This window comes from Aptenodytes forsteri, unplaced genomic scaffold (assembly GCF_000699145.1).
Source record: "Aptenodytes forsteri isolate BGI_AS27 unplaced genomic scaffold, ASM69914v1 Scaffold76, whole genome shotgun sequence".
In the NCBI taxonomy this organism is placed as follows: domain Eukaryota; kingdom Metazoa; phylum Chordata; class Aves; order Sphenisciformes; family Spheniscidae; genus Aptenodytes; species Aptenodytes forsteri.
The window spans coordinates 816769-841190 of record NW_008794444.1 but is presented as its reverse complement, the minus strand read 5'-3'; the positions used below and the strand labels follow the sequence as shown (position 1 = coordinate 841190).

At 38.6% G+C, this 24422-nt stretch overlaps 1 protein-coding gene across 1 annotated transcript; it reads right to left on the bottom strand.

Annotated features, from left to right (window-relative positions):
• EXOC5 (exocyst complex component 5) lies at positions 1-24422 on the bottom strand. Its single transcript, XM_009289829.2, has 18 exons — positions 24335-24422; positions 20543-20690; positions 19952-20146; positions 15618-15682; positions 15149-15177; positions 14887-14996; positions 14419-14463; positions 14179-14319; positions 12608-12690; positions 11923-12132; positions 11619-11654; positions 10580-10727; positions 8100-8208; positions 7268-7388; positions 6378-6464; positions 3517-3625; positions 2258-2473; positions 1-1798 (listed from the first exon to the last, which is right to left on the bottom strand). Exons 2-18 carry the CDS (start codon positions 20645-20647, stop codon positions 1610-1612), a joined length of 1998 nt encoding a protein of 665 aa, XP_009288104.1. The 5' UTR covers positions 20648-20690; positions 24335-24422; the 3' UTR covers positions 1-1609.

Genomic DNA, 24422 nt, shown 5'->3' with positions numbered 1-24422 from the left:
ACAAAGCAGCCAGTCTCCCCAAATCCTTTGGGACAGCCTGGCATCCGTTCTCTTGTTTACTGATATAATGGTCTGCTAAATATAAAATGAAGCAGAAGAACCTCAACTAACCAAGAGAAGTTCCACACAAGTCTGTCAATATTGACTACACCTGGGAATTCATTAACAAAAGAGGAAAATAATTTTTTTTAACCGACCCATAGAGTAAATTTATAGAAATGCTGCTCTGAAGATGGGAGAGAAAGAAGTTTCCATAACGTACGCTGAGCCCACAGTAGAAATAAAGCGTTACAGATGATTTGTCCAGGGATGATGTAAGTCAGATTGAAGACACAAACCACGGCAGTTCCAGCCGGTTTTCAAGAAGAGCTCACTCTGAACAAAGGTCTATTTACAACAATTTTCAACTGCTTGTGGAAAAGCTACCCCAGATGTTTCAAACGCCACTGCTGCTTCAATTCACTATATGCACACTGTGGGTCCACCTCAGAAACACCTTGAATAAACGCTGGCGCGTAACGGACACAAAAGTAGCCTGTCTCCAATATTAAAATTATGATCAGTGGAAGAGCAGCTTTCGCGCACTTCAACATTTTATATTGCTCAGGCACTGAGGATCAATTATCTTCAGCACAGGAATTTTCAACTCGAGGTTTTTGCTAGAGCCGCTGTCCATTTCTCCCACATGTGAAAAACTGGGCCACGTTTTACCCTTTCACTTCGTTAGAATTTGGATTTATTTACATACAAAACAAGAGACGGGAGAAAGGTCTCTTGTATTAACCCAACAATGGGCACCTTCACCGTGTAATAAGAACGCCTTAGGCAAGGCAGCTGCATTTACTTTAGGAGCATATATAAAATTCAGTGTGCTGGTATCAAACAGAAACAATAATGTCAGATCATACAATGCCAGTACGTTCCGGTGGGCCCTTGACTATTAGGTGCCAAAGAACCAAAAAAACCCCCAAAACTTTTCACCACTTCAGTTCTGTTTAGAATGCTACACAATGAATAAATTACATCTTTCTGGGATAGTGTTGCTTTTACTCCTACATCTCAAAGAAATTCCAAGCTAATTAATTAGAGCAAGAAATTACATTGAGCAGGATAACGTTTTAAATGAAAGAAATTACTTAGAAACACCAATCAAAGATAATTTGATTATGATTAGCTGTGCTGAAGTCTAAGTCATTAAAATTGATGGAGAATGTTTTTACACTGGTCTATTCTATGTAATCCATTACCTACGCTATGCTCTGTAGTTCAAGTCTAACAAATGGTATCTGATAATTCAATATTGAAGACTAAAATACTTTCAATGCACCACTTGCTTTCCTACACCAACATGTTTCCAATAAAAAAAAGAAAAATCAGTAGCAAGTAGATTTGCAAAATTCTTCACCAGGAGAACTTCAGCTTACATGAAATATCATTCAGATTTTTACCTGCTCGCCTTCTATATCATCATGTTTAAATATGGCTGCTGCTTTTTTCTGAAAAGGCATTATCTCACAAAAGTTACAACCATGGTTTGGTAAGAAATCATTCCCTGCGCTTTCTAACAACTGAGGGCTTGCCCAAAGGTACAACATTTCTTTCCATGCTCTCAGCTGAAGTGACGAGCAAGACGAGCAGACCTATAATCAACACGCAGCTGAACAAAGGAGTGAAGGATGTTCTTGTCCAGATTAGCAAGTTGTTCTCCTGAGCAAACTTGCTTTAAATTATCCGGGGCTACAACCAGAAGATTGCAAAGTGCATGCAAGGTATCAAAGAGCTGTAACACCAGCGCAATCTGTGGTTAAGAGAAAAACAGAAAGACAGATATTAAGGGTTAGAGTTGCTTGAACTCTTGTGACACAATGTCCACCTAGATTCTCAAAATACTTCCTCCCTACAGAGGATTTACATCCATCATTCTCTCCTCATGTGTGCATAGACACATGTACCTATACATCTGTAGGGAGATATGCACACACGCAAAGTTAGACATAGAACACATAATAATGCAAACTCAGTACCTCTTCGGTATACACACACAGCCTGCAAGCAATAAAATGGTATCAGGAAACTCCTCTTTAGGACATGATAAAGAACTGCTGGTATATTAACAGAATATATAACATCAATATACAAAATGGTGATGTTCAAACAGAAACAAACTATTTTTACGAAGAAAAAATGTCTGATTAAAAATACGAGTCCTGCTACTAATTTCGACAGGGCTGTACATCACCAACCCATACATGCTTACCTTGAAGTCTTTGGCACACTTCCTATATTCAGCCACGTCACAAATAGCTAACATGCCTCCCATGCAACTGTAGGAATACTGCTGTAGGTGTTCATAGATAAGTCGATGAAAACGAACTCCAAGCTCCATCAAAACTGTGTCCACATTCTTGCCATCCATAGAATTTCTAATCTTTTCCAGCTGTTTTCTAACATAGCCACAGACTTTAACACAAGCCTAAATAAAAAAAAAAAGAAAAAAAAAGAATTAGGTAACTTACTTTCTAGAAATCTGTTCTTCTCAAAGTGGCTTCCACATCATAAGCTGAACATCAGTCAGTAAGTCTTTAAACTTCCCACATCATGTCACTGAATTTAGTAATTTTCCAATTAATAATTTTCCAAGAGTTTTTTATTTGCCACATAAAGATGCAAAAATGCAAGTGGAAAGATGGATGCAAGACTATTCAATTCAGTTATAGCTCACATCAGTTCAGAATAGAACAGTTTAATTTGGGCTTTTAATTCAAACAATGATCAACCAAGGCGGGGGGGAGGGGGAAGTGATTAAAAACCTCTTGTCAGCTGCAATTATAAACCCAAATTAACAGCCATGCAGGCATCTTCACCCTTCCCACATAGTACCAGACTACGTCCTACTGCTCCACTTCTCCCATTCCCACCTGGCTGCAGGTATTCAGGCAATGCTCTCACTTCTTCCCATTGACTGTAGTTTGTTCTCTACTCCTCTTTGCATTGTTCCCTAACAAGAGCCTAATGTAAACCAGCACTACAGCTTCTCAGCAGCCCGTAGGCTGGGATTCAGACAGATTCGGCAGTAGAGACAACATTCTGCAGCAAAAAATGTTCATGCCATACCCCTGCTGCTTTGTCATGCTCCTGCCATTCTAAGGGGAAAAAGCACCCAGCAACTAGAGAGTACCTGATAATCGATTTTCTGAAACTGATAGCTTAAAGCTAATTATCAGCTAAAAACCTTGTTCCAAATCTGGGCCTCTTGGGAGGGGAAAGAATGTGACAGTTCGTCCAGCACCTACTGATTTGTGTCTGACACTAGATAGAAAACTGCTAACATTCCTTTTCAGCTTGAGAAAATAGTTCACAACTGAGTTTGGAGGTGCTTAGTGCAAAATGGCATAGCTAAGTAAATTAATCAAATGCACGTGTTGTCTAATGCATGTTGGTAAGGAATATCTTGTACCTGATAACACTTATGAGCATTTGAAGCTATACTGATGAGCTGGGACTTAGTTTACTTACATTAGTATATTGAATCAAAACATTGTTTTCATCTTCCGGTTTAAAATCTGTCTTCTTTTGCTCTGCAGCCAAGATGTGCTTCATCTGTCCGATCATACAATTCAGTGTCCTTTAAAGTTACAAATACAGATTGTGTTTTGAAGGGAATATTTTAATTTCCTTGATTTTTATATTTACATATACTACTATGATTCTATACAAAAGTAAGCAGCATAAAGCAGTGAGGAAAACCCCCCCACTACCTAACATTTGAGCAATCTACAGAAGATACACTAAAAGCAAAACATTTATTATAAAAAGCAAGCGGTGCTAGGACATGTCAAAGGAAATAATTCATTTAACAGACACGCGCACACACATACGCACTCTTCTGAAGTTGCAATGCAATTCTATAGAGAAGATACGCTTGATTTTATGTAAGCAGTTAGAAAAAGGAGAATCAGCCAAAAAAAAAACCCCAACAACCCTAAAACTCTTTCCTCCAAGTTCAGTGTCTCGGAGCACAGCACACAGCATGCTGGCCAGCTGGTTTTAAAGGGGACACATTAATTGTAAGGTAAACCATTCAAGTCCAGCCCTTCAGAGAAACTGGATAGCATTCTTCAATGCGGAGGGAATCAGAAAGCCGAAGGAAGCATTCCAAAGATTTTAGCTGAATTAGATCACATTGTGTATTACTTGGAAGGAAGCATCAGAAAACACTTGGAAAATGAGGGGGGGGGGGGGACACACAACAAAATAAAACCCCCCAAACACACAACAAAACCTCTTCCTTTGCCAGAGCTTGGTATTTCTCCTGTCTTCAGAAATCTAATAGAGTTTTACAGTGTCATTTATTTCTCCCTCACAGGTTTTATCTTTTCTTTATCTAAGGTCAAGGCCCTGGTTTACTTTAAGTCCAAACCAAAGGTCAAACAGCAAAGCAGCCAAGAGGCTGCATACCTCTCTCAGTGCCTACCTTTGCCAGGAACCTCCCTCTCTCTCTCCTTCCCCCCCCCGCCCCGTCCCCCTTTCTACACCCTCCTCACCCCTCCAACCTCCCCTAAGAAAATACAGTCAAGGCCATTACAGGCCTTGAAGGATTCAAGCTGGGCTGAAGGGGAGAAGAATACATGTATCCAAAGAGGGAAAGAACTTTTTCTACGCATATTGCTGACTTGCATTTCAGGTGTACTTCATTCAACAATCCACATACCAACAGAAATTTAAAGAAATCATATCTTGCATTCTCCTCAATTCCCATTTTCAATAAATACTCCCAGAAGGCTGTTTACACAGAATACAAACTGAAAGAAAACCAGTTGAACTAATTTTGTTTGGCTATAAATCACTTTTACGGAGGTAGACAATTGCTATGAATGCCATTCAAGAAGCTGCTATTGGACTTTTTCAGACTGCATAATGTTGAAACCATCAACGTTTAGGAATTTGCTTTTATTTTTTAGACGAGATCATTCCTTTAAGCAAGACAATCAATTCTCAACAGCATCAGTGGCACCACAAAGCAGCATGTTAAGCAGGCACACAAACACATTTTATGTGTAACATTCATCTCAAAGCTAATCTCTCTTTTATAGGTGCCGCAGCACAAATGGTTTCGAAGTCTCCATCCACAAACTTCTGAATGTACCGTTTTCCAACAGGGACTTGTTCTCCTAAGTCTTGCTATCACTTTTAAGAGATTAATTATTTTACACAGTTACAAACTATTCTAATGCTGATGACTGACATATGTCTGTCTAGATCTAAGCTTATGGCCTCAACAGTTCAAGTATTTCAAACTTTGTGTTTAAACCTCTACGGTCACTTCCAGCAGGAGCAGCTAAAATCTCAGTTGCCGCTTACACATCCTCTATCTCCACCTTTCTTTTTGCACCTGCAGAAAATGCAGGTGCAAATAACGTATCAACTCTTCCTCATCCCTCTGCAGAAAGTACCCAGCAGGACACAAATGCAATGCCTGTTTTTCCTATACAGTGCTGTTTCTCATCCCTCTCCAGTATGGTGTGATCCTTACAAAAACCTCAATAATAATTTCCAGAGTAGCCCTCATTACCCACAGGATGGCTTATTTCTGTTACTGCGGAGAGAAAACAGGCACAGAAAGCTTAGGTTACATGTTCTTAGTTGACTAATGCCACCTTGAAATATGGGAACGCTACATGCTTCCCGGACCAAAGTAGGGCATCACACAACAGCTCCATTTCCTAATATTAAGCTTGTTAGTTTGCGGTCTTCCTCTGCTGCAAAACAGTTATGATTTTAATTTACAATTTTTATAGCTGTCCCCTCATTTTTATTTGGAGAAATGGGGGGGGGGGGGGGGGGGGGGGAGATAAAATGAGTCAGTCACAACCTCAAAGCAAGTCAATGTCAGAATCAAAATTATTCCAGGTCTACAGGCTTCTATGACTAGGTCTAATCCATAGCACTGCACAGATTCAAGCAAATCATCTAACCTATTTTTGTCAAACTTTGTTCCTAATGGAAATCCTGCAAGTCTTTAACCTATTTCAATCATCATTCCCCCCTCCTTTAAAGTAGAGAAAAGAAGTTTGAGACAGTAAGGTAAAACTGAATTATTGCACTCTCTCAACATAACCAAAATTCTCTAATGCCCTTGCAGAAGTATTTATGGGTCAGAAATCTGCCATGGAAAACATGACCCTCTAAACAAACAAAATCTAAGTTTCCTATGCACAATAATGCATACTTATGGATTGTAAAAAAAAAAAAAAAAAATTAAAAAATAATCAATTTTGTGTTCAGAAATAACTCATCCTTAAAAGGAAAGCTAACACACATCACAAACGAGTTTTACAAGAATTAATGATTAACAGAAAGTTTAAATCTCTACTTGCCTATCAATGCCCATATCCAGCTTCACTTCCATTTGTTCTATGATATCCTTTTTCTTCTGAAGGCATTCAGATAATTTAGGAGAAGAACTGCAACAGTATAAAGGGTTGGGTGTGTGACAGAGTGTTAAAATATCAAAACAAAATTTCTCTGCTGGGTCTGCTACTTACAACCGGATTTTGTGAACGCTTCCCACCCCATCAGAAAGGGCTAGTTTAGATGGAGTTAGCCAGCTTCAGAACAACAAATCAACAGCCTGAACAGCCACCTGAGCCCGGGCAGGACTTGCTGAGTGCTGATGGGCAGGTCTGTAATACACTTTAGGCAGTATCGTGCCTGCTGAGCAGTGCCTCTTCTCAGCTGCTGCCAGCCCCTGGCAGGTGAGCGAGCAAAACCAGCTTTTCGCGTGCACTAATTCACAGCACATCAGTGCACTCTACCTCGAGTGTATTCAACCCGTGGCTCCCAACAACATGCAGCTGTCATGCAGTTCACATGTGGCTCCCAAGGCACGGCCAGCTGCTCCCTCTGCAGAGCCTGTGAGGTACCCCAGGAATCTCAGCAGCCCTGATATTGCCAGCTCAACCCCAGGTGCAGCCACAAACCCCCTGTAGTCCTGGCCTGTAATGCAGCAGTGAGGTCTCTAAGGAGCAACTTGTCTCTCCTTCCTATCAACAGTCTTGGAGCCCCCTCTCTCCCGTTAGTTCTCCAAGGTACCAATTTGTTTAACTTCCCTTCTTCCCCCTCTCATTACAGCATTTTATCTCCCCACAACATCTAGCTGAACCGCTCCAGCGATAAACTCCTCTTAACAGAGATGAAGCATGAAAAAAATTGCTTTCTTCACCAAAAATGACCATTCACAAAGGAAACGCTAATCAAAATAAGGTACCTGATCAATGGCATCAGATGATCATTGAACTGCTTGTCAAATAAATGGAAAATAGTATTGGCCTGGTGGACAACATCCAAGAAATAAAGATTTGCATTCTTTGAATCAGAAGAGGGAATGCCTAAAGCAAGGAAGGTTTCATTAGGATTGTAATGATACGCAGTTCTTATAACAGCATGATGATTTTTTTAAATATGCAGAATTTTTCCATGAATGCTTAAGTCACAGGCTTAGAGTTTCAAAAATTTACCATGGTGCCATATAGCTATGAGAAGTATTCTATATATCAGGTAATAACCATAAGCATAGAAATATCTTGCTTTTAAAAATTTCTAAAAGCAAAATGGAACAGCCAATTTAAATATTTCTTCAGAACACAAGTTTTGTGCTTTCATGTAGGAAAGACAGGTTCTCACTGTCAAGATTTTAACTTAATACAAGCAATTGTCTTATTTACTGTCACTCTTTAAAATGCATACGTACACAAACAAGCATGGAATTCTTATAAAACGTAAGACACTAAGCCTTAATATAAAAATATTCTTCTGCTATGGCACAGAGAACAATTGAAAGAGGTAGGGAGTGCTGACGTCCCAATTTCCGACACAAACGTTTTTGAAGACAGTAGCATGTTTCCATCTGTGCATCAATTCCCCAAATGGAAGTTACACCTCAGAAGACATTAAATGCGGACTCCCAAATACACAAAACGAATTTCATTTAACCAATACATTCTGAACAAGGCCAATGAATAAGGCCCAGCAGGGACCTGCAAAGATCATCTGCACAAAAAGGCCAATGAGATTAAATTCTCAGAAAATATTATACTCACCAGCAAGGCCTGTTTCTAATGCATAATCGATGTGTTCAGTACATAAGAACTCTACAAGCATAGAAAAAATTCTGAAAGCATTCTTCGGTAAGTCAGATAGATCAGAGAGCTTTAAAGAAAAAAAAATTTATCCTAAAGGTCAGTTCTACATATAAGCTTAAGATATAACAAGTATTCCAGAATAATTGGAATTTTATTCTAAATTAAAAGTATTCATACAGAGAACTATCCAGGAACAGCCTTTAGTATCAATAAACCCTTCAGCACTAACAAGTAAACTGAAGCCAACACGCCACAGGATGCTACAGAAAGCAAAAGTATAAACAGTTTCTAATAATAATAATAATAGTAATAATAAAGGAAGATATTAATTAATAGTCCTTAAAACACAATTGTCCAGATGTAATCTCAGAAGTTACCTAAACTGCATACCGCTGGACGCTGGGAAAATCTACACAAAAGAGATGATTCTATCCATGCCCTGCCTTTTTTCTTTTTTGCTAAGCTTCTGCCACTGGCCGTAGTCACAGACAGGACACTGGGTTAGCTGGACCTCCAGTTTCACCCAGCGCAGCTGTTCTTTTATCACTGCCACAGTACTGCAGAAAAATAACACAGACTGAACTTCAGCTACATTTATCACAGTTCAGCTGGAGTCAACAGAGCATGAAAATTTTTATTAAGTGAAGTAATGCCCCACATATCCGCACAGCATCTGTACCTTCATGAGCTGTAAGGAACATGGGATTTTGGACAGCAACCTGTCAGTAAATCCCTTTTCCAAAGAAAAATGCGCCAGGGCTTTTGCACATAAGAAATATGGCTTTCGTTTTTAAGGAATTATGTGAAGACTTTATGAAGCTGGGAGTAAGAAATATTACTATTGCAATTCAAGTTAATTTATGTAACAACACTCCCAAAGATTTCTGCTGTATTCCCCCAAAAAAACAAAACAAAACCCCCAACAACAGAACACCGTTACAGAAATTCCCAAACACCAAAATGTTGCAATATACGGTTACATTCAGAATTACCAACTTATTTTTCCTAAAGCAGTCACAGTTGGGACACACAGCGTATCTGCATGCATCTGCCATGTGATATAAATATCACAATTAGTTAGCTAGGGACATATTTAACTTCTTTTTCGCATAGCGAGTTGCCCTGACCACAAACAAAACCCTAGCAGCATGTGTGGTAACGGAGATGTTATACACCTGTAATTCTAAAAATCTCCTTATATGCCGAGATCCATTTAGCACTGGTTTCCACCCCAATACATAAAATTGTTTTCAGACCAAGTATGAAGAATTCCGTTCCCAACAGGGAAAGAAAAAGGGAAAAAAAACCCAGTTGTTGTGCACAATTGGAAAAAGTTAGTTTATGTCATGAACTTAACAACCGTTTCTAGCAACTACCATAGTGAGAAAAATAATGATCTACATGCTTGCCTTGCAGTCACTGACTTTCACTACTAGGATGATAGAATCATTGAGGTTGGAAAAGACCTCTAAGATCATCGAGTCCAACCGTCAACCCAACACCACCATGCCCACTAAACCATGTCCCTAAGCGCCTCATCTACATGTCTTTTAAATACTTCCAGGGGTGGGGACTCAACCACTTCCCTGGGCAGCCTCTTCCAATGTTTAACCACTCTTCCAGTAAAGAAATTTTTCCTCATGTCCACTAGGAAGGTGGTCGTCTCAGTGTGTACAGGTAACAGTGCTGTATCTGTATTTTGTTATACCTTTGGCCCCTCTAAGTTTATAAAATATTAAAACTTCTACATATCTAAAATGTTAAGTTTTTCTGCAACAAGCTAATTTAGAATGTTAAAGGCATTAAAATTTATTAGAAATCAGTATAGTTAGCTAATAAACAATCCCTACCATTTAAGTTTGCAATTAAGTTTCAAGGGTTTTCATTTACACTGAAGTATCAGACAAACAGTAAGTGACAGGCAGTAAAACCAGCAATTTAATCAGAAGGAAAACACTTTTTTTTGTTAGACTAAAGCATTTAAAGAACAGTAGAGGGTTACCAAGGTAAACCACGTTAAAGATTATCCCTCTCAGCATTTTCTTGGTGATATTCTCTAATGGTAGAAGAAATGGCACTTGACACAGGAAAACAACTGTTGAACTTCTCTACATTTTTAAAGCAGGAAAAAAAAAATTACATTAAAGGCTTCTCAAGTCTTGGGTCTAATTAGTAAGAAAAGCAATGCAGACAATAGGTTTAACCCTCCCCACTTCTTCCAAAAATAGACTATTAAAAACCAGAAAATACAACTAGATCCACATTTGAAATCAAACCCTTAGCCTCCACCATGACCCCGATTCAGTGAAAAATACAAAAGAGAATTAATTTGTTTAATAATGTCCTTCCTATCACACTTCAACTGAAAATTGAACCTCAAGATTTAATTTCACGCACAAAATTATATCATTAATGGAGATCACAGGAAGCAAACTTACCCTGTGACATCTTTCAAACGCTTGTTTCGTTTCTTGCAAAAGGTTAACCACCACTTCTTGTGACAGAAAAGTTTCTCCGTGCGTGTCAATACTTGGCCCCAACGGTAAGTTTGTACGTTGCCTGATTCTCTCTTTGAGGTCTTGAATACTAGAACAAAGATATACCAAAAGAAGATTTCAATGGATGGAAATTTTGATGCTGAAATTCAACAATGATTTAGGGTATTTTAGTTGTTAACTTAAAAAACAGAACCCAAGACACAGTTTAGGATATGCAAGCATTAAGACAGTTTTGCAAGCTTAAAACAAATTGCCAGTAAATGCAAAACTACCACCTCTGATCCCATGGTCAGCTGTGTTCTACCATGGCACATTCTCACCATGGGACCAGCTATTCCCCATTGTGGAGTAAGAGTAATTTCAATTGAATCCTATGGCACTTATGCTCTGGGGACAAAGTTTAGCCTCCATACCTTCTGTCCCATTGTACTTCCAAAACACTAATGAGAGTTTTCTATCTCATCCACACCCACAAATCCTCTCATCCTCATCCACTACCTCAGCAGTCCTGATTTAGTCAAGCATGCTCCAACACATTACCATGCATAAAACAACCCATAAAGTCAGTCACTACAATCAATTTAATTTTCCCCAAGAAAATTAAATTTTCATGTTTTTTAATTCATTTAATTACTTTGCTGCTGCTGTTCTCTCCAAATCACTTTTCATTCCTGACACACTGAACCCAGTAGCTCCTTGAAAGGCGCAGTAGTCTTATCACCTCTGCTTCACACAAGTTTTAATTCTTCCTTTCCCACTTCTCGCTACTCCTTTATTAGAGTTTCTCTACCCTGAGGATAATGAAGTCTTGTTTTACCTTTCTCTAAGTCCATTGCATCTTCTGGGCTCATTAAGAGCTTTCTCACTGACATTGCTATGGTCTTTTCCCCTTCCTAGGTCTTGGGAGGGGACCACAAGACCTGGGCAGGTGAAAAAAAATGTATGCTTTTAGATACACACATATACATGCTTTAGGTACCTTAATTTTGCTTCAGTCCTTTTGTGGATCTGGATCCTAAGTTGAAACATAGGTTTAACTGGTATTTTTCATTTCCCATGAGCGTATAAATACCATGCATGCCCTTTCACATGTACCGAGAGCAATACACTTTTTAGCAGAAGTTAACATAAAGTGATAGCAAATTATAAAAAGCTGTAGGTCATTTTAGAAGCCTGCTCTTTTGCAGTTCATCACTGTACTTCTGACATGGCAAATACTACGTTTCTCCCCTTACCGCCTCCCTTCCATTTTAAAACTACAAAACTTCACAGAAGAAACTTACCCTCCGGTGCCAATGGACCTCTTCTGGTGGTTTTTGGAATCATAATAGCGTTGCAGAATCATAGCACTCCTACTTTTCAAATAACCAATTTCCACCTCAATGTAATTCTCCAAGTAGGAAATGAAAATGGATTTGATAAGCTTAGACAAGAAAGTCTGCTTATCAGTACCCAAGTTAAATTCCATCAATTTGCTTGACAGATTAGTAGTTCTTTATGCAAAAGAAACAAAGAAGGGGAGAGGAGGAAAAGGTTGAATTTGTATGAATTACAGCATTACATGTTTGTAAAGTACATAGCACACGGAATCCTGATTGCGATTAAGACTTCTAGCAGCTTTACGTTTAAGTAAAGAATTTTGCATAATTCACGTTTAATTACATACAGTACAATTGCAATCAAGTAAGTCGCCAGTGAGATGCGGAGGACTGGCTTTTGCACGGTTTTAAAATTACTCTCAAAGATCACTATACTAAATACTTCCCATTAAAAATAATAATGGCAATTTTAAATTTTCTTTAGGAAAGCAATCTCTAATCATTCTCTGAAAACTTTAATGGCCATAAAAATTTTTCAATTTTTATGAGAAGTTTACATTTTTGGCTTCTCTTTCTACATCTTGATAATAAATCAACCTATTACAAGAGAACAGCTACAACAATAATTTCATCATCAATATATAAGTACCTTGTATATAGATCATAGAGATTCTTAAGATACTGCTCTGCATCTGATTTCCTGTGTTCTTCTAGCTGGTCCTTTACATAACTCTGTAAAATTTGGGTACATCTGTTAGAAGAATAACTATCAGCCACAGGTCTGACTCACTACTTGCTAGATTATACGCAGTTTACTGCAAAGTGTATATCTTACTTAAGGTAATTAATATATTCTTTGTTTTTAAATCTCTAATTTACAGATCTTGCATTACCTACAGATAGAGTTAAATGCATCTTTTAGAAGAAAATTATTTAATAATACAAAGCAGTAGCGTGTGAAGCAAAGACAAAAGACAGATTGCTTTGAAAATACACTTGACCAACAAACACAAAATCCCCTCTTTTTAAGAATCAAAAGCACCGGAGGCCTAGGGGCATTTCCACAGTTGACAGTAAGCAAAGGAGATGCTTACATATTTGCTTATCATAATACATACGCAAAGCAGATACAAGCTTAGAGCCTTCTTGTCACTGAATATTTGGATAAAAATATTATTTACCATAAAATAGTAAGTCAAAACTGACACACAAATTTGGGGTTGAAAGACAAGCTCAATATTTACACTATAAGGAGAATAACATCTACAGGGAAATGGCTTTTTGCAACAAATAGTCATGTTGTTGACTTCATACACTTAAGGGAATCATCGAATCATTTAGGTTGGAAAAGACATTTAAGATCATCAAGTCCAACCGTTAACCTAACACTGTCAACTCCACCACGAAACCATGTCCCTAAGTGCCACATCTACACGTCTTTTAAATACCTTCAGGGATGGTAACTCAACCGCTTCCCTGGGCAGCCTGTTCCAACGCTTGACAACCCTTGCGGTGAGGGTCCTATCGCTTGTTCCTTGGGAGAAGAGACCGACACCCACCTCGCTACAACCTCCTTTCAGGTAGTTGTAGAGAGTGACAAGGTCTCCCCTCAGCCTCCTCTTCTCCAGGCTAAACAACCCCAGTTCCCTCAGCCGCTCCTCATCAGACTTGTGCTCTAGACCCTTCACCAGCTTCATTGCCCTTCTTTGGACGCGCAGGATGGAAAACTTAGTATTTTCAACTATTCCAGACTTTCATATAAACATTGCATTAGCTGTGAGACAGTATTCACAACGTAAGTTATTTTTGCTTACTCAATGCTAACCTCACATATGAAACCCAATTCCAAGAATGAACAGATTAAAGATTCTTATTAAATACGAAACTTCTTTTCCTGACGTATTCTTGGTAGGGGGACTACAGAAGAAATCAAATATGCAATGACATCTTGTGAATTAGCTAACGAACACACTGATTCCCTTATAATTTTACATATTGAATTTGAGTATTTTCAGTTGCACTGTATTCAGAGTACAAGCAGCTTTATTTGATATAGGCTTGATTATCTGTCTGAATTGTTACAGAGCAATCAGCTGTGATTCTACATCTTCATACAAGATTACAAATCTTGTAAATTCTCATTAATTGTTATTACTAGATATAATATTTTTGGATGAAAAGTTTCCTCAATGAACTTCAGCATGTTAAAATTTGAAATACCTGAAGTTTAACTTCAAAGATATTTTGAATGAGTTTGGCTAGCACAGTCTCTGGATTGCTAAAGACGTCTCCAACTTGCTTATTCACTCGCTGGCAGAGAATGGCTGCATCTTCAAAGACGTCATTCCTCAGAAATGCACCCTAGGGTTTTAGAAGCACATTTTGTAATATATCTACAACAATCTGTACGACTAAATAAATCAACACCCAAAGAGATACATGTAAAACAAAATGCATTACCTCTTGACACTGTTTTATGTACACATCAACGCAATGGGAATAGCCCTATGGAAGGAGCAAAACAACTCAATGTTAAAGCAGGTTCTCCATGCTTTCAGTATAGAATGAAATCAAGGAAATACAACCCCTGTGAAAAAGTTATCACAAAAAAAAAAAAGATTCATCGGAAGTGTACTCTTTCAAATCCATTTTTGTCACAAACTTAATGTAACGTCACTTATCACCACACACATACAAGAAAAGATTATCTTAGAATGGTCTCTACTGACACTGCCTCCGATCCCCCATCATCTGCCTCTTTTATTCCCTTGCATTTGATTTCAGATGGAACATCTCACTATTTTTGAAGTTATACGTGTTATCTGATATGGTGGTTGTGCCCATACAAATACGTTCACTTAAAACAGGCACTTATTGTATCGTAGGTTGTTTTATTTATGTATTTAAATTAAAACCCTCAGTTTTTACCTTAAAATGAAGCAAAACTGCTGCTACTTCTCTCATTCTGGAGATTTCGCCTCTCCGCTGTGCACTGGTAAACTCTTGAATTAGCTGGCACTCTAAATCGTGGTACTTACCTGGAGAGGAAAGGGGATAACCACAAAAATCCATCAGGCTACGTAACACAAGCACTGACAAAAACTGTAATGCTGACAGTATTGCATACTCGTTTAATCATCTTTAACAATTCAAATACAGGAATATGGATTGAACTGGATAGATAACTTACTTGCTATCTTTGATTTTACTTCAGAAAACCTGTTAACAACAAAAATACCGTGATTAAATTCAAATCCACATCACAAGAGAAATCACAGACATCACAGATCATGAGTAACAAGCACTCTACTTAAAAATAAAAACATGTAACACAAAGACGACAGAAAAGTTACACGCTTTATATCCATAAAAACCTACAAGCATCTAATTCAAATCTAGCATTAAGTCAGCATAGCAAAATTATCCCATTAAAAGTCTGTTAAGCAGTCTAGGATGTGTATGTAAAGATGATCCTACAACATGAGTGTGTGAACACAAATTCGAGAATAGAGGAGAGAGAAATAAGCACACAATCCATCTCAAAAGGTACATGAATCACTAAGTAAAGCACCAAGAAAGTAGGCAAGGGAAGCATCAGAAAATTATAGTTATGTGAAGATTTTTTTTTTTTAAAAAAAGATGTTCAGATAGAATTTTACCTGTCAAAAGGCAGTTCCTGTGCAATCAAATGCAGTTTCTGAATAATATCAGCTGCCTCTTTAATCTGTTAAGAGTAAAACATGACAGAATTATTAAAGAAGGTCTGATTGTGGGCTATTCCTTTCCTCCCCCTCCACTGTCCAATTTTCATACATGTAGTTCCCATTTCTAAAGCTGGTTGAGTTGATGTACCCGTGCAAGAGATCACCCTTTTAAAGTTCCTATATGTACTTTTATGATGCTTAAGGGTTTGGGTTTTTTTGAAACATAAAATTATATAGGTCAAAACATGATAAAAAGTCTTTTATTATATGTTCACATTGGGCATGTCTATGTAGGTGTCTAAGCTACCTGGACAAATAGCTCATCACTGCACTATGCCAACATAGCTATACAGCTTGCAGACCAAAGATTCCTCAGGGCTGATTACATCAGAATGTGGCTAGAGCAATCTCATGAAAGTTTGCACCCTTCCATTTGGGAATAAAATATATAGCTGTAACACAGAGCTGGCTGAACTGCAACATTATACTTTACAAGGGATTAGGATAAAAGTCTTACTGAATCACACGCAACCAGAAGAGATCTCTGTTGAACTCAGAAGTGAAGTGGCTAGCAACCCTTTCAGACACGTCAGGAAAAGCACTGGGGAATTCTTTGCAATTGATGCAATTAGCTGTATAGCTGTATCCAAAAAAGCCATGACAATGCTCAGCACGGAGAGGGGAGGAAGGGGAAAAAGGGGATCAAGGCAGAGCATAGTTGGAGTACCTCACATTCTCCCAAGGAAGGAGATATGGGAGCTGTATGAGAAATTACAAACTCTGAGGTGCAAAACAAAGATCAAGATGTAAGTCAGTTAATCATGCATCTACAAAACATGAACAGTCGCATGAATACAAGAGCTAACAAATGAAGTTAACACAGCATCCAAATTTCTGCTCTGTCCTGGACAGCAAAACCTTTTATCATTTATTCTTCCACGACCAATCAGCATGGGAAGTGCACCTACTTAGCGCTTAGTGACTGTTTCACTAGGCTGACTAAAACTATAGAAAACACCAATGTGAAAATGTGGGGAACGCAGCTGATTGCAACTGAAGTTCAGTGGATTTAAGCAGACAGTGTTGACTGGCCCAAACCGGACACAGCTCTGGGATGGTTTCACAGGCTTTATTATGCTGTCTTGGTGACTGGAAGGCACCTCGAAGGGGGTGATGAAAGCTCCAGCTACTACGTTCAAGCAAAACCTCTATAAATTGACACAACGGAGAACATGGAGAACATGCAGTTTATCTTATTCTTCCTGTTAGTCATGTTCCAGGGAACTGGAGTGAGAGGAAAGAAGTAATGAAATCCTATTCTCCCACCACTTAGAGCAGGTTGGGATTAAAACTTTCCAAGAATAGAACAAGACACACAGGTAAGAGTACAGGGAACAGGCATCACGCTAGGTAGGTTGTTCAGCAAAAACAGGGGCTCTCATATCTCTCATATCCATTCTGTTTATTAAGAGCAGCTTATGTTTTGAACTGTCAGCTTACAATAGCCTCTTAAGTCAGAAGCAGCTACGCTCCTCAAATAAATCCAATGAAACAGCAGTTACTTCTACTAGCTTAGAGCAACCTTAATACCTAACTAACAATCGTGATCAATACTGATGTCATTAGAATAGCCTATAGATCAAGATTTATTCACCGCTGTTACAAAAAAAAAAAAAAAAAAAAGAAAAAAACACCCCACAAACGCAACATTTTCTTTGTCTCCTCTTCACACAATAGCTGTTAACTAACTTAGATTTGATTGAATTCAGGGCCTTTTCTTATGCACAACGGAAGCCGTGACAGATCAATTCTCCATGGTTTCTGCTTAAATCTGGACATATTTCATTTTTAATTGAATCAGGTTTCTGTAAACTATTAAGCCAAAATAAATATAGGTTCTGTAAAACACAACTTAAAGGCTATAACATATCTAGAAAAAAAAATCTGAAAAATCTTGGACAAATAATGGCAAGAGAGAATTTTAACACAAAATATTTTTATGAACAAGTTAAAAGGCATAATGGAATAATGTTGAGTACAGAACATAAATGGAGAAAAGGATATAAGAATAATAGTAAACACATTAAACCCAGGACAATGCTATTGCACTGTGAGCTGCTAGATCATTTTGAAAGTTTAATTGTTTTAACTGGAGTGATTTGCTCACTTCAAGACTTCAGTACAGGAGAGGGACTGGTTAGCTGCCAGTGCAAGGGAAATTATAAGGATTCAGAGGATGACGACACACAATACGTAACATGGGACAAGACAGCAAGGAAAAACCTTCACAGAGATGGTAAGATAGAAATTGCTCAGTACAGCTAGGAGAAAGTAATGTGGGAAGCAACAACTTGAGTGTAGGGAAAAAAAGGAATCCAACAGATTTTAAGAACTGATACTACTGTGAAAAATATGAATTCCCTAGGAAATAACTGCATTATAATTCTTTTCCTGCCTCTCCTTTCACAGTACCCCCTGCCCTCAACATCTCAAAGAAAAACCCACGTTTGTGAGGGATGGCATAGTACAAAAAAACATAACATCCTCCAAAACACTACCTAAAACCCACATCAGTTCGAAGATCAGAAGACACTGACAAAGCATTAAGGTTTTACATTTAAGAATATAATTTGTTACTATCTCATACTTTAGAACTATTTTTAGTTCAAAGATGCCTTAAGATGTGATAGCACATGTCTAGGCAGGTTCTTTTATAAACACTACTTCTACTTACTATTTAAACTGGGAGGCAAAAACTTACAGAACAGTACTAACCCACTTTGACTGAAATTAGTCTCAGTAAGATAACTTGTATCCAGAAAATCTTGTCTGTGTTCCCATATGCTTCCCCTGCAGACTGGGACAAGACTTCTGGCCTTTACTACTTTTTTCTTTCTCCAGATTTGCTGAATATCTTATTCTTCTTCTTCAGGGTTTATAAAGATTAATTTGTTTACCAATTTCCATGTTTTCTGTATTTATCTACCATTTTTTTCAGATCCTCCAACAGAAAATATTACAAAACTTTAAGTAAACTGAAAGTTGAATTCTATATGAGACTCTTCAGCAGACAACACATAGTTCTCTTTAACTTATGCTTTATTATTTACCATGTTGCCATTAAATATTTTTAACACGCATGTTTTATTTCTACTTAGGGGGAAAAAAAAAAAAGAAAAAAGCTTATGCAGATCTGGAAAAGCCTGTCCCCATAGATGAACTTTTGTTACGTTGAAACCTTTCTGTTTTCCTAGGAAGTCAGAGAAGTTTTTATGTGCTCCCTCTTTGATTAGGGCAAACTATCAACTGGTAGTTACCATATATCCACAGACCATGAATCAAAAGTCACTATGCAACTGACTTCTTGGGAATACAACCATATGAAATGATTAGTTTCTCATTTTTCTGAGAGATACCTTCAGCTCAGTAGAGAGGGGATGACTATTAACCTTGGGTCCTTTGAGAGCTGCATTTCAAGCACGTATTTTTTGCTGAACGTGCAAACCAAGTTTTTGCTGTTCCCACATACTGTAATTTTTTCCTGCCTACAGTCATACTACTGCACAAAATTTATGGGGAGTGGGAAGATTCTTCAGGACACATCTCAAAAAAAACCCCCAAACCAACAACTTTACTTATCTTTCAAAGTGCATAGGGAAATCTAGTATGTGCCCTTTTGCTGACAGCTGGATGCTTTTCCTTCAGTTTATTTCTGTTAGCCACACCATTCAGATTACATTTGCTTCATGAACATACTCTTGAAGCATAAGAAAAACAAAATGCTTTAACATTTCTTTGAAGTTTTCCTGCCCGGTTCCTCTAAATTCAGAGGGTGGAGACATAACCACAGGACTATACAAAGCCCAAAGGCATGCTGTGACAAAAAGGTATCCAAGGCCAGTGGACTGACCCAACAGAGTAAAGTTTCACAAAGAAGTTGTATTCAGAAACATTCTGCATTACAGGGTGGATCTGAGGCAAGGGGTTCAAAGGAAAAAGGCAGATATTGTATGCGCTCTAAAGTTGCCCTCCCAGCATTTCTCAAATCTCTGATAATTTCATAAAATGAAAAATGCCAACATTGCCACATTAAGCATCACTGAATACAAATGCTTTATCAGCAATCTGCAGCCTAGTGTTGTTAATTTACATTTCAGAACAATGAAACTTTAACAAGTCAGTCACTCACTGGTTTGAAGTCTGACCATGGTAAGTCATGGTAGCAGCTTGTAATTAGGGCAGTACTGCTTATTGCTTTGAACTGCTTTCATCCCGCTGACAGCTCTTACCTTTTCAGAGTTTGTAAAAACATCAGACTTCAGCTCTCCATCCAGAAACTCATTAAAGTATTTCATCAGCTTCTGAGCCTCCACAGCCCGTTGCCGTGGCGTGTTTACCCCCTCCAGTTGGTCGCCAAGGTGACAGACCTTAGTTGCTACGTAGCTGATGTGCTCATCTAGTTCTTGGAAATGTTGGAAGGCAACCTGGGAGAACATAGACACGGACACAAAACGCATGATTTCCATTTACTGTGCTTTAGGAAACACCAGATTTACTTCAGCAAGAAGCATAGTGAATGCAGGCATCAGCTTTCCAGGTGCTGTATCTCAGAAGGACAGAACTACTCAGAACCACTAATTAAGTACACACAACTGCTTAAAGTTTAGTGTCTTCCTTTAAACTATTGTGAAGACTCGCTACTTTCAGAATAGCTAACACTCATTAATGGAACATGCAGATAAGCCCCCTTTGACAGGGGAAATTGTTTTCCATCAAACCCTCTTTATTCTTCTCTCAAATAGTAGCACGCTGTACCAAGAAATGTTAATGGAGCATGTGATGCTTTTAAAACTTGCACAGCTTAGCTCTTCAGATTTTACCTGGTTGCTTTTCTGCAGCTCTTGTACTTTCTTGGCAAATTCCTTTGCTTCCTTCTGGCATTGCTGTTCTAGTTTCTCCACCTTTCTCTGAATCCTTTCATCCATTACCTGTAATTCTTGGATATGATTTACAAATTCTTCCAATAATCTGATTTAAAATAAAATACAGGAAAGCAGACTTTAGTTTGAAAGACATTGTCTTCTGCAGAGAGCTTAAAAAACCCCAAAGAAAAGAACTTGCCTACAAGGCTGATACAATCACGTCTAACTTACAAATGCTGTTTTGTTTTAAACTACATCGCCCTAGTTGTGTAGAACTCTATGCCTATGTGATCACATAAAAGGTAGGCCAGGGGAGAGGGGAATACCTAAATACCAATCACTCAAGAACGTGGCTCTGCCACAGGTACAAAAATCCCTATAATCCCATCTTCCCTAAATAAGTCTTGTAAGGACAAAGAGAGCTTAGACCACTACATCCCTTCAATGTAAGGGCTATAACAGGAAAATATTTTCTACTGTACATTTTACTGTAAACTTTTAAATCAGCATCCTATTAATAGGCAATGAATACAATCATATAGTCTCATAATGTTGTTTTGGTTATAACCATGTTGCTTCCTGACTTCATTTCTTTTCTTCCTGTAACATACACCATTTTATTTTTTTTTCCCTGCCCTTTCCCATCACTTTGATTTTTCTTTCAGACTCACATTTTACCCTTCCCAAACACAGTACATCTGAATGCATTCTTAAATTTCCTCTATTCTTTTTCATTCCATTCTCAATGTCTCTCTCTTTCTCATTCCTGTTTTTGTCCATTCTGTCCCATTCCAGTCATCTTTTCAGCTTAGACTTTTCTAAACATCCCATTCACTGATGCTTAGGGAACAGATTATTCCCAGATCCTCCATAGCCATAAAACTCATTCTCATAACTGAAAACATATGAAAGATTTGAGAACTCTGCTCTCCAGGTTTAACGTCAAAGCAGAAGAGGAAAGGAAACGGGAATCCCTTCCAGGGAGCTATTTCTAGACTACTCAGGAATCTGCATTTTCACATATACTCTTGTTCAGAAGGTATACTGTGAATGCGAAGCCCTTCCAACCTGCAGTGCTGCTGAAAGGCAGAATGAGCACGCTGTTCCTCTCCTGGCTCCCCATGCACAGGCTAGAGACTCTCAGCCACCAGAAGGGAAAAGTAGAACGTATTATTCCACCCTCGCACGACTCCTTCCCAGTAACAACCATAGTACCTCTCTTGGCCAACATCTAGAGCTTTCTCCGAGCAACACCTAAATGATACTAATGTGACTCTTTAGTTGCATGGAGGGTCATCACATTTTCAGCTTTAACTTCTGCTGTTAAAATGACTGGCTTTTACCCTGCTGCTTGGAGCACGCGAACTGCCTTTTTGCTCACTGTATTGGTCTAAAAACCTATTTCAAGTGATATCTTTACAACAGTAAGTGACTTAAAGGCACAACTTATTAAAGAAAACTGGATTGGGACAGATGTTTGACTTCTTTCCTCCACTTCCTGCTTGCCAGAAGCCCAAGAGTAAGCATGTTGCATTAGATTCCAGAGAAAACCACAAGGAACAGACTGAAGTTTACAGAAGTATTTTTAAAATAAAATTTAAACAATAGTTAAGTGACACAAGGCATACTTTCAAACAAAAGCCTGGAGAAGTGCAGATAGCTTCTATTCATTTTAACAAACTGATTCAGTTCAGTTCGGGGGTTGTTTTTTAAACAGGTATTGTACCAACTCAGCATTTATTCAGCAAAAGTATTCAATATAGTGAGAGAGGAAAGAATGCTCAAGTAGGAGAGGCAGCTGCTGCTGGTCAGGTTTCTCAGAATGGAAATAAAGAATCCCACATTCTTTCTACCAAACAAAAGCATCATCTTCTAAAAACACAAAAGAAAAAACATACACCAAAAGGTCTGTTTCTTTTTGATATTAATTTTGGCTTCCTGCCCAATACTAGAATATCCCACAAGAAAAATACTTACTGTTGCAGGATTCTCCCACTTGTCCCAAAAAATATGAAAGCGCTTCACAGAAGTTAACACAAGCAACCCAGCAGAAATACAGAAGATGGGTTAAACTGAGTTGGTATTGGTACAAAACATTACCCATCCTAAAGTATATACTAGGCACAAACTGCGGGGAAAGAGCTACAGGAAGCAACGTTGTGTATTTCCAGGCTTCCTCCTGCTTAACTCGCATGTAAAGCTCTGCATAGGATACAGGCCCCAGACTGAATGCCAAGGGTTCAAGCATCTTGCTAGAACTCCAACAACATCCTTCCTCTTCTCATAGCCCCCAAAGAGCCAGACTGCTCCAGAAGGAATGTCCTTCGACCATGCTAATGGAGCTTTTTGTATCTGCTTTTGAGTAACAACAGCTTGTCTATGAAGTTAGTCATTCCTAAACTCTTTAAGAGTTCTAGCTCAGGTTACTACAAACAATCTCAATCTGGAATAAGATCCTGTAGGCGAGAAGTCACTGAGGAACAGCTATTGCACTTTTGAATTCATATCACCATAATCTAAATTAACATTCAGGTAGCTAAACTTTCTGTTGAGCCTGCCAGCTCAACAGTGTTCCAGTAACCATAATAGGAAGAAGGTCAAGCTCATCTCCTAAGTTATAATCATGTGAAAAATGAAAACACTTAAGCTAATTACATCTCCAGAAAGAATACCAATACTGGTACAAAAGCTAAAAAGTAGCATATTTGAAACAGTCACTCTTTTCAAAACAAAAGATGATCCAGAGATTTGGAGTACAGAAGCTTAGATGTTGAACACTGCTGCATAAAATTGTGCATCTGAGTTACCAATGCATCACCCAATGCTGGCCCAGTAACCAGAGAGCTGGCTTCTTAGGGTGAGGTTTCTCAACAGAGCCAAGCCAGCTCACCACAAACAAGAGAAGGTCCTACACTACCTCCTCCTTCCCCACTTCCCCTACCCTAGCCTTGCTCCTTTCCACACCCACATTCCTTCTCACCACCCGCTCACAGACACACAGCCTCGTCCCTTTGCACCGGCTCCCAGGCTCTTCCAGTCCCCCAAAACTGCTAACCCAACTAGAAGAGAGGTTGATTTCTTTTTCTTGTCAGGCTAGTTTTCTGACATTTTAGTGAGTTAGATTAGGTTATCATGAGATCAGGTGCCTAGAGCTAGCTCAAGATGTGCCATCACCATGTGCAGCTAAGAGCAAGGAAGAAGGACACGAGCCCATCTCCATTCAGCAGCAGCAAGCTGTTCATTTGACTCAGACTATAAAAATTCACACAAATTCAGTTTAAAACGATCTAAGTCAACATTGCCATGTTCCTGCCTTTCTTCTCATTCTACCTGTTTGTGCCTTTTATTTGCACCAGGACTGTAAACTACTGGGTCTTACAACAAGCCAGCTCAGGGAGCTAAACAAGCAAGAAACTCATTAAATCGACTTAACTATCATAGCAGTCAAGCCTCGTATTATGCTTTAATCTGGCAACTCCAGTGCTTTGGAACATTCATGTCTGACAAGGACAAACAACATCAATTCTCCTTCATTCAAAAGGTCTAAATCAGAAAGTGACTTTCCCTACTCTTGTTACTGAATAATTGGTTCTGAGTAATTGGCTCATGGTCACAAATTCTAGCAATTCTCCCAAATGAAAACCTCCTTGGACACACACCAGCACTACATACAGGCTTTTTGTTATATGTGTAATAAAACAGTACAATTAGAGATACATTCACTTTGACCATTATGCAATTTTATTTTACCTTTTTGGATCAAAAGCTTCTCCACCTCTGGAACCTCCTCCAGGTGTTCTCCATGCCAGGCGTTCAATGTATTCATCTGCCACAAAAG